The sequence below is a fragment of the Amblyomma maculatum genome, chromosome 1, assembly GCF_055883805.1.
Source record: "Amblyomma maculatum isolate TAMU_Amacu chromosome 1, ASM5588380v1, whole genome shotgun sequence".
NCBI lineage: Eukaryota > Metazoa > Arthropoda > Arachnida > Ixodida > Ixodidae > Amblyomma > Amblyomma maculatum.
The window spans coordinates 422,545,200-422,556,592 of NC_139344.1; the positions used below are offsets into that span (position 1 = coordinate 422,545,200).

General features: G+C 44.8%; 1 protein-coding gene across 11 annotated transcripts in view; it reads left to right on the forward strand.

Moving 5' to 3' along the window:
* Ask1 (apoptotic signal-regulating kinase 1) overlaps positions 1-11,393 on the forward strand; it is a 177,056-nt gene that overhangs the window by 152,116 nt on the left and 13,547 nt on the right. For all 11 annotated transcript variants that reach the window (XM_084598099.1, XM_084598108.1, XM_084598103.1 and 8 more), the window contains 5 exons: positions 654-792; positions 2,287-2,385; positions 5,514-5,596; positions 6,849-6,943; positions 10,765-10,841. In XM_084598099.1, the coding sequence (XP_084454225.1) occupies positions 654-792; positions 2,287-2,385; positions 5,514-5,596; positions 6,849-6,943; positions 10,765-10,841 (493 nt within the window). The remainder of the gene's footprint in view (positions 1-653; positions 793-2,286; positions 2,386-5,513; positions 5,597-6,848; positions 6,944-10,764; positions 10,842-11,393) is intronic.

Genomic DNA, 11,393 nt, shown 5'->3' on the forward strand with positions numbered 1-11,393 from the left:
TCGCCACCTGCTGGTAGGGCGTACCCACAACGAGGCCAGCTAGGTTCAGTAGCACTCCAAAGATGGCGCTTGTTACCACTAGCAGACGACTCTCGTGGTGGTAATCTCGGTGGTGCGATGATTATGCGAGGGGGAAAAAAATTCAAATTTTTTACTTCCAATGTTGGCGGTGCGAGCATTACGATAGTGCGAGTACTATTATGCAAGTAAATACGGTATATACAATGTCACTAGTTTCTCGAAAGGTGTACCAGTTATTTGCTCTAATGCGTTTTGTCAGACTATGCCACTGTTATTGTCTGACCATATTTGATGAGCACTCAGTGCTAAAAATATTAAGAGCAATGTATAGATTATTGTGACTTTTTATTGCATTTCATTGTGCATAACAGTCTGGTTTTGATAGCAAAATGATTGGAAGGCTAGCCCATTTTTCATACAGCACAGTGAAGAAGCAAAGTCAGCATTTTGCACATTTTCTTTTCAGCAGGCACGTGGCATTCACATTTGTTTAAGAACTATACCAGCAAAAAATTATTTGCCTCGCGTTTGCTACAGGCTGAGGGTTGAACCATTCCTTCACTCACGCCCATGAATGCGAAAAAGGCTGGGCATATTGTTGGGCATAGCGTGATGGTCACTGTTGCTTTTAGGTCAGGAGGACCAGGATGACAATGACCTGGAGGATGCCGAATCGACCTCGGGGGTGTCCACAATCAACTCGAGCAAGTCCCGCAGTGCGGCCATCCAGAAGCAACTGGCCTTGGGCATCCCCTCGGAGGAGGCTCAGCAGTCAGTGTTCTTTTTATGCTCGTCCGTCATTGCTTCGGAAGATGGTAGGGGTTTTGGTGGCCACTTGGCTAAGACCATGGTTTTAAGATTGCATACTAGGTGTCCTGCTGTAAGGTGAATTGGGCCTTGAAAGAAGAAAAGAATATCACCATTTTTCTTGCTTTTTCGAAAACGAAGCTAATGACGTAAATAACAGTATACACGAAAAGTAGGTTCTTTTGCTTTGGTGCGAAGCAGCGATATTCTGGAGCAGATTTGAATTCTAACACGTTATTTAATAGGTTTTTCATGTTTTGCTGCCGGTCAGTCGAATGTGTCTTAGTGGGCACTCTTGTACTGCCACTTAGTGGTGACAGCATCACGAACAGCACATGGCACTGAAACTTTTTACGAGACTGACTGAACCCACAGAGGACAGAACGTAGCAGTAATGCCGATTGCAGCAGCATACTCAGCAGCCGTCGAGGTATTAGATATCTGCTGCTTTCAGCTGCTTTAAATTTAAAGCTGAAGAATAACTTTCGAATAAGGCACGGAAATTGCCTGTGGCAGTTGCGAACAGTTCAAAGGCATTTGTTCACGCTTACGAACATTCCAGATAAATCTGGCAGGACTTTTTGTCGTACACCAAATGATAAAACTTCATGCTTGCGGTTGTGAGCAAAAACTGCAAAGCTTTGCAATACGAGTTTCTGGGCTGTTGATTCTAGAGTTTTGCACCATGGTTTCACCCGGGACCAGAGTTTGGGTGGGCAGAAATTAGTCAGTGTTAGACTCTAGCTGTAACCGTTGCATGCTGGTATTGTGCCACCTAATGAGGAGTCTTCCTTTCCAACATTAGAGCACTCATTTATGCCCACTAGTAACATGGCAGCCAGAGATGTCTGTCTGGATTTTTAAATCGCAAGATTTTTTTCGCTGAAAAGCGGGTAGAAATTGTGGCCTAGCAAAATTATTTATGCAGCAGTGTTTACCCTGCATATCTGTAACGATGACAACTTAATTGCGTCAGACAAACTTTTCTTTACATCCCGAAGAGTTTGTTGCAATGCCAGTGATGTGGGGACCTTTGTGGCCTGGGATATGTTCAGGGTCCGTATTCCGAGTTTGCGTCTTTATCGAAAGTGTTGCCATCTCCCAGACCTCGAGCCATCTGATTAGTGGTAGTGTCGGAACCGGATTTTACCACTATGGAGCCGGAAGCGGTGGCAGCATCCGGTTCCAGATTGACATCATTCACTCTTCATGTTCATACTTAACTGCCATAAATAACTCTGCTTTGCATCCGGTATTTCAGTATTTTTTCTTCAAAATTTTTGTTCCAGTTTATATATATTACTTGTGTGTCCTTCCTGCTATAATCTCCTGCGAAATTGGCAGTATCGGTTAATAAACTACAATAAATAAATATAAACTCGGAATATGAGCCCTCTTGTGCCTTTGTGAAGTGATTGGATCTGACCGGCCAAGTGGCTGTTTTCTCCTCCCTGATAGGGTGATAAACGCCATCCAGATGAGCGAGCACCTGTACCAAGACCTGCTGAGGAAGCTGCTTGACAGTCGTACACAGCAGATGCGCTTCGTTGAGGGCTGGTAGGTGTGCTGTTTTTTTAACTATCCTTACCTCACACCTTCACTTGTAACCATTTCACGAGACATCAGTGAACTGCGTGGTAATGATTTAACTAGAGAGCAGCATACCTGCACTGCGTGACTTTGTGCTGAAGAGTTCAGGGCACCCCCTTAGCTGGGTACCTTCTGCTTTAGTGCTCGAAGTGGGAGCAGCGAAACGTGCAAGCATACTGCTGTTCCGAATCACAGATAAACCAGGTGGCTGTGGCCCTATTCACAGCAATGACTTCAAGTGGGTTCATTGCATAAACTATTAGGTGAGTTGACCTAACACTGCTAATGAGGCAGCACAAGGGCATGCAGACAAGCAAACGAAGGAGGGTGCTATGCTCTACTTTGTCTTCTTTTTTTCCTATGTGCTATTGCACTGTTCCACCAATAAAGTGGTTCATGATACTGCTGACTTTGATGCTGAGAATAGTGCAAACACCTCGCCTCATTCCTTTTTCATATGGGACTACATACTTGCCGAAAAATGTGAGAAACTTGTCAGGCTTCCAGGCGACGGAGAGGTGAAATGGGAGTGGGGAGCGTGCACTGCCACTTTTACATTGACTAGAAGAACCGCAGCGCTTCACACATTTTGTTCAATCTGGAAGGCAGCACAGCTGCTTGTTTCTGTTGGACCGCGGTCGACATAATCTTGACATCTCTTTCATCTGTCACTGTTTACTTATTTTGTGTGTCTAATAACAGCGTACCTGTTCTCACCATTTACAAGTGCAGCACTGTGTACTCAGTAAATTTGAATGAGCTTACTATACTTCGACTGTCAAGTCCGCAGTCTCGATTTATTTTATGATGCTGTTCTAGGACCTCAAGCGGGGCCGCGGATTCCAGCCCCCAGTATGTGCACACGCACTAATGCATGCTCATCGTCGTGGGGAGCGGTGCGCGGGTGTGGACTGATTTTCCTGTGCAGTGGAAAGGCAGAAGTGCTTCGGAAAATTCTCAGAAATATTTGAGAAGTACCGTATGCGTGCACCGTCACCTCTCACTTTTTAATTCAATTCAATTCAATTTATTTTCAACTCGCGTCGCCATACAGGGTCGCTAAAAGCACAAATTGCTAAAGCCTTTTATTTACTGCACGCAGCCTCATCACCACTCCCCGCGTTCCGTGGTATAATGCTCACAGCAGACCATACAGTTCTACTCTTGATCAGAGACTTAATCCGAGTCCGTGTCGACACTGCAATTACTGACTCCAGTAGCGTACTACGCAGAACTCGTTGACGTCGAAGTGACTGCTGGCAGCGCGGTTGCTATGATGTAGCCCATACTCGAAAGCTTTCAGCTTAAAAGCAGCTGTATAACTTGTGTACCGCCCCATTGTGCTGCGGAACCAAGAACACGGTAGACGGTGGAATAAAGCAAGTAACATGGACGGAACGAAGGAACAATGACCATGAGACCCGGAGACATCTCGCAAAATGGCGGCTATGAGCATCATGGAAGTAAAAAGAAAAGACAAGCATAGCCGATGATGATGATGTACTCGAGCACGCTATCACCGCCTGGTAGCGCACACGAGGCCAGCTAGATTCAGTAGCTCTCCAAAGATAGCGCTTGTTACTACTAGCAGACGACTCTCGCAGTGGTAATATGGTGGCGCGATGATTTTGCCAGGAAAAAAAAAACATTTTCGATTTTTCACGACCAATGTTGGGGGTGCGAGCATTATGCGAGTAAATACGGTAGTACTACGCTCTGTCCTGCTGAGAACTCCTTTTCCCTTTTTCAGTGTTTAATGGCAAATATCTGGGCAGGACCATGGCCTGTAGTTTACATCGTTTTCAGAAGTGTCGTTTTCGCCCTCTTCTCAAGTCTTCTGATTGGTAGAAACGCTGGAACCAGATGTCAGTTTAGTTGCCTCCACTTTCTGTTCTGATATATCTACCCAATCAGATGAGGGTGAAAATGGCAAAGACAATACTTCTGAAGGCGATGAAGGAATAACGGGCCCAGAAATTGCATCGGAGCGGCGTTTTTCAGCGTCCCTTCACTGGTCGATCTCCACCACCTTGCCACAGACCATGTGCCTCTACAATCTAGGGATACCTGGTGGCATGAAGTGATTGTCACTCACCTTGAACGTTTACGCGAGAAATTTGTCCTTGCATAGAGTGACGCATTTTCACCTCTTCAGAAGGCTTTGGTAGTGGAGCAAAATACCACACCACTTTTTGTGGATAACTGGTAAAAAGCAACATGAAGCAGGTTGACGTACTAATTAACTTACTCTTCGACATACTGTTAATCTTACTGGATAAATCAATCATTCCGCTTAATTGCACATTAGGTCAATGACAGTAGTAGCACTTTTGATTGATATGGGTGACTAATAATGGCTTGCCGTACTGTTGGACTGCCCCAACTAGATGTTGCACTGCAAAGGAAAATGACTTGCTGTCATTGAAAACTACGGAAAAACTATGAAAGGAATGGTGTGTCAGGAAAATAGCAAGTGTCCTTTGAATGAGCTTTCATTAGTGACACACTGGTGCCTGTGAGATGTGACTTTTGAGTGCCGAGTACATAAAATGACTGCCACACTGTCATCTGTAAACACAGATATGCATAGTGCTGGCTGATATCCAAAATATTGTTACCTTCTCTTTTGTGCAAATGATTTGCGAATCGCAAAACCCTAGCGGCACATGAACCAATCTGGATGGCGTTGCTCTGAACTGCTCCCATAGGAAACTCATGGGAGGCAGCAATGATCGTCTGCTAGACCGCCTTCCAACATGGTGGCACCATGGCCTTGTGCAAAGGCTAAATTCGAGATTTTGTTTTCTTTTTTGCCTGAATTTGTTTTTCTAAATGCATCGCCAACCTGTCTACTCCTATAGTTTGATCACTGATATCTGGGCAGTATACCCAAACAGCAGGATCTTCCAGTTCGCCATGAACTTTGTTGTAGCGGTCTTTGACCGTAGTAAATATTGTTCTGGCGTAAACTTTTTTTTTTGTTGTTGTTGTTGCTGTCTCATTTGAACAAGTAGTTTTATAGAAAGAGTTGAAACTTGTTTGCATTTTTTTAACCAATGCTACCGTCTTCGTTTCCTCCTGCTGCTAAACTTCAGCCTGAACCAGAACAGGTTTGTGCACCCTGGCAGCAGGGAGTCAAGTGTGACAATATCAGGCCCATCATCATCTGCTCCATCAGGTGAGTGGGTGCCTCTTTGTCTTTATGGCACGCTATATCTCGGGACAGTTGTAGGTTGTGCTAGTGAATGCTTTAAAGGGCCACTGTCCAGGGAAGGCCCTTTTAAGCAAAGGAGCCCAGTGTTTCGATCAGGTACCGGAGATAGTCTGTGCAAAATGCTACAGTGACACGCGCGCCGCAAAGCATCGAAAATACAATTCAAAGCTCTCTCATGCTCTCCTCCGGGAAGCCAGCTTCCCCGTTTCCTGCGCTGGCCCGACGGGCCACAGCAATGACGTACGTACCGCGAACGATGTCCATTGGTCCGTCTCGCTGACTGATGGGAGAAGGATGGGTGTCTACCGCTCGCAGCGCGCTTTTCCCTCGCCACGGCCAGACTGAATCCAGCGGCGCGCGCTCCCTCAACCGGTTTTTTTTTTTTTTTTTTTTTTTTTTTTTTTTTTTTTTTTTTTTGCGCTCGCGGAGAGCCACGCCCCACCTCCCGCCAAACGCGGAGGATGAAGGGGAATTTGTATTGCGGAGGCTAGACGACCTCGGGCAGGAGAGTGAAAAACCTTTGCGAGGGAACGGAAGGAGAGAGGCATGACGGAATCGTGTGATTGCGGTGGCTGTAACAGCGTTATTAGTTACTCTTTTCAAAAACATTTTGCGGCCTTGCGTTCTAGGGGCGAAGTCTCACAGTCACCAGGGAAGAAAATATTTTCGACCGGAGGGTGGACAGTGGGCCTTTAAGATCCTTTTCACCCAAATCCTAAATTTATACGGACAAGAAAATACCATTACCCTTGGTGTGCACCAGGCTCATGAAAATACTTGCGTTTGGAATGTTAATTTACCTGTAAGTACTCGTGGTCGATTTCAAGTTTTGGGTCTTTCTTGTTGTAAAATCTTGGTATCAATTTTATAAGGTCACAAAAAAATATCATTGTCACCACAAATTTGTGTCAGAGAACAAACATAATCAGTGCAGGCCAGTGCTGCAAGGCTGAGAAAAAGAATACTTTTTCCATTGAGTGTTTGTAGGCATGCTCTGCATCTATTACACTTGTAACACACGCAATGCAGCGCATACCTATCGAACACACATGCGGCACGTGCAGCAGTGTATGTCAAGCCATCACTCTCTGTCATGGTGCTGCGTGTCACGGTACTGAATGGTGGAGAGCTTGTTCTGGCATTACGTTTGCGGCGCCTCTTTGCTCTGTTATGCAGTCAGAGCGAGACTTACCAAACTTCTCTTGCATTATTTCAGCTTCAGCTGGTGCCCACAGGCCGGACCATCACCGTGATGAAGATTTGATGCACTGGCTTCAAGACCTCGGCATGGACACAGAATGCATGGAAAGGGTGAGGCCAAGCTTACCCTTTTCTAGATGCCCGACCTCTTCACTTTCATCCTGGCCAGGAATACACGATTCTTTGCATTGGCAGCAGTGTTTGCGTGCTATGGGGTGTTACTCTAGACAGAGTTTTACGTTGCTGAACTGGGTGTCCATACTTTGTTTGATTCATTTTGATCGTATGTACATGAAAATTGTGGTATAGTATTACGGACTAAAATTCCAGTTGAATCCATGCTGGAGCAATGTGGAGGCTTTTCCCGTCGGCTGTGATGTCACTCAAGACACTATGTCTCGTGCGGAATGGCGGTCGTTTGATGCTTTGTTGCAAAGTAGACGGGTAGTCATCCTAGAAAATCAAGATTAAAGCACATTTGTTCTTTTTTTTTTTTTTCCTTTTCCCTCTTTTGGAAAATACAGCTAGGAAGCCTTTCTCTGACTTCGTGTGTCAGAACCTTGGGATCTGAAAAGTATCTTAACAGTCGGTGAAAATGCAGGCATAGCTGGTACACATTATATGTTAGTGCAGCGGTGGCGTAGCGGTAGAACATCCGCCTCGCATGCAAGAGGACCGGGGTTCAAATCCCGGTGCCGCGCAATTCTCCACCAGATAAAAAAAAATTTTAAAATCCGCGTGTCGATGGAATTGCGTAAACAGGCTTGGGGTGCGACCTGATGCCGGTGAACACCTCCGGCAACGCACTCCCTCACCAGAACAGGAGTTGGCCACCCTGGTGCAGTAATTGGCCGCAACCTCCTATGATAAGCTCCATAAAACCCCGGCCCTCAGTCACCAGCGGCTGCAGAACAACTGACCACGGCGGCGGTCAGACCTGTGACGCAGCAGGGGGTGCTAAGAAAGCCTGGCTCCGCTGGACAGGCCGCCATTGGAAACTGACCCTGGCTACGCTTAACGCTAGAACCCTAGCTAGTGAAGCTAGTTTAGCAGTGCTGTTAGAGGAACTAGAGGGCATGAAATGGGATGTCATAGGGCTTAGTGAGGTTAGGAGGCCGAATGAGGCATATACTGTACTGAAGGATGGGCATGTACTGTGTTATCGAGGCTTACCAGAGAGGCGGTAACTAGGAGTAGGTTTCCTTGTCAATAAGTATATAGCGGGTAATATAGATGAATTCTATAGTATTAATGAGAGGGTTGCAGGCATCGTAATTAGGCTTAATAAGCGGCATAAACTGAAGGTTGTACAGGCCTATGCACCTACATGTAGTTATGATGACCAGGCAGTTGAAAGCTTCTATGAAGATATAGAATCGGCAATGCGAAAAGTAAAGACGCAGTATACTGTACTAATGGGCGATTTCAATGCCAAGGTAGGGAAAAAACAGGCAGGAGACAAGGCAGTAGGTGACTATGGCATTGGCTCTAGGAATAGCAGGGGGGAGTTACTAGTTGAGTTTGCAGAGCGCAATAACTTACGAATCATGAATACCTTCTTCAGCAAACGGAAGAACCGGAAATGGACATGGAAAAGTCCTAACGGAGAGACTAAAAATGAAATCGACTTCATAATGTGTTCAACCCCCGCCATTATGCAAGATGTAGAGGTAATCAGGAAAGTGCGATGCAGTGACCACAGGATGGTGAGGTCCCGATTCAGCCTAAATCTGAAGAAAGAACGCAACAGATTAGTAAGAAAGAAACCCATCAACGAATTAGCGGTGAGGGGGAGGGCAGAAGAGTTCAGGATCTCGCTACAGAATAGGCTTTCAGCTCTAACTGAGGATGGCGACATTACCCTAGAGGCAAGGAACAATAATTTCAGGGATATCATTACTGAGTGCACGGTAGAAGTAGGCGGTAGGATAGTTAGAGAGGATACCATCAAGCTGTCTAAGGAGACGAAAGATTTGATTAAGAAACGCCAGAGTATGAAAGCTTCCAATCCAACAGACCAGATTGAATTGGCCGAGATATCAAAGCTAATCAATAAGCGCAATGTGGCCGATATAAGGAAGTATAACATGGAGAAAATTGAGCATGCTGTAAAGAACGGGGGAAGCCTTAAAGCGGTAAAGAAGAAATTGGGCATAGGCAAAAACCAGATGTATGCGATAAGGGACAAGGCGGGCAATGTCATCACTAATGTGGAAAAGATAGTCAAAGTAGCCGAGGAGTTCTATACAGATCTCTACAGTAGCTAAAGTAGTCAGGACCGTAATGAGATTGGCGGTAGGGAAAAACAGCCAGATGTTCCACCAGTGACGAAGGACGAGGTCAAGAAAGCACTAGAAACTATGAAAAGGGGGAAATCAGCTGGAGAGTATCAGATAACTACAGATTTGCTGAAGGACGGGGGGGATATCGTGCTAGAAAAACTGGCCACCCTGTATACGCAGTGCCTGGTGTCATCGACGGTACCGGAACCATTGAAGAATGCAAACATTATCCTCATTCACAAGAAAGGGGACCCTAAGGACCTTAAAAATTACAGACCAATCAGCTTACTGTCTGTTACGTATAAGGTGTTTACTAAGGTAATCGCTAATAGAATCAGGACAACCTTAGACTGCAATCAAGCAAAGGATCAAGCAGGGTTTCGGAAACGGTACTCTACTATCGATCATATCCATACCATCAATCAGGTGATAGAAAAATGCTCGGAATATAACCAGCCCTTATACATAGCATTCATTGATTACGAAAAAGCATTTAACTCGGTTGAAACCTCGGCGGTGATGCAGGCATTGCGAAATCAGGGGGTAGACGAGCCGTATGTGAAAGTGCTGGAAGATATATATAGTGGCTGCACAGCAACCATAGTTCTGCATAAAGAAAGTAACAAAATTCCCATAAAGAAAGGTGTTAGGCAAGGAGACACAATCTCCCCAGTACTATTCACAGCTTGTTTAGAGGAAGTATTCAGAGACTTGGAATGGGAGCAGTTAGGGATAAGGGTAGATGGAGAATACCTCAGTAATTTGCGATTTGCTGATGACATTGCCTTGCTAAACAACTCGGGGGATGAACTGCAAATAATGATTGATGATCTAGACAGGAAAAGTAGAAAGGTAGGCTTGAAAATCAATATGCAGAAGACTAAGGTAATGTTCACAGCCTCGGGAAGGAACAGCAATTTACATTAGGTAGCGAAATACTGGAAGTAGTAGGCGAATATGTCTACTTAGGACAGGTAGTAACCGCAGATCCGGACCACGAAAAGGAAATAACAAGGAAAATACGATTGGGATGGAGCGCATTTGGCAAGCACTCGCAGATTATGACTAGCAGCTTACCGGTATCGCTCAAGAGGAAAGTATGCAACAGTTGCATCTTGCCTGTACTCACTTATGGGGCTGAAACGTGGAGGCTAACCAAGAGAGTTCTACTTAAGTTGAGGACAACCCAGAGGGCTATGGAACGAAAAATGGTAGGGGTAACATTAAGAGATAGAAAGCGTGCAGAGTGGGTCAGAGAAATAACCCAAGTTACCGACATTCTAGTGGCAATTAAGAAGAAATGGACATGGGCAGGACATGTAGTGCGAAGAGAGGATAACCGATGGTCGCTGAGGGTAACAAACTGGATTCCAAGGGAAGGAAACCCGTAGCAGGGGGCGGCAGAAAGTTAGGTGGGCGGATGAGATTAAGAAGTTCGCAGGGGTCAAGTGGATGCAGCTAGCACAGAACCGGGTTAAGTGGAGAAATATGTGAGAGGCCTTCACCCTGCAGTGGGTATAATCAGGCTGATGATGATGATGATTATATGTTAGAACTGTGCTTCTAGAGAACTCTTAACAGGAACGTTCTGTTAATATCGTACTTTTAACGTGCAAAACCTGTGCTTTGTTGCCTCTATCTTTGCTTCAGTTTGCAAGAGAACAGTTCACAAAGGAAGATGTCCTGCATCTAATGACAAGAGATGACCTGCGAAGGCTTGGTCTTCGGTACGTCTTCTTTACTATGCTGCTTTCTGCTCTTCTCACTTACAGAAGTGAGGGCATCATGCAGGCTGCTTTTTATATATATATATATATATATATATATATATATATATATATATATATATATATATATATATATATATATATATATATACCTATATAAAGCAGAAAACAAACTCCTAGCTCCCTGTAACAGGCTTAGACAAGCCAGGCTTTTCACAAGCATATTTTTCATTTTGGCTTGTGACCAATCCTGCTTATCCAGCACAAATTGTTGATCAAATTTTTTCTAAAAGAAAAATCTCTGTTAGGATGCCAAATTCCTTGAGATTGATGCAAAAAAAGGGAACAGTTATTACTATTCAGAACATCCAAATACTGTTCAATTATGTATTGTGAAACTCTGAACATATGACATGCTGCGGTGTTTGGTGGGCTTCCTCACAATATTTTGCTAGCAGGTATTTCATTCGCAGCTTTCTGGCTTTGTTGCATCAAGCACCAGCCCGTGTCTTTTTTTCAATTTGAAGAAGTATATATTTGATTTCAGCGCTG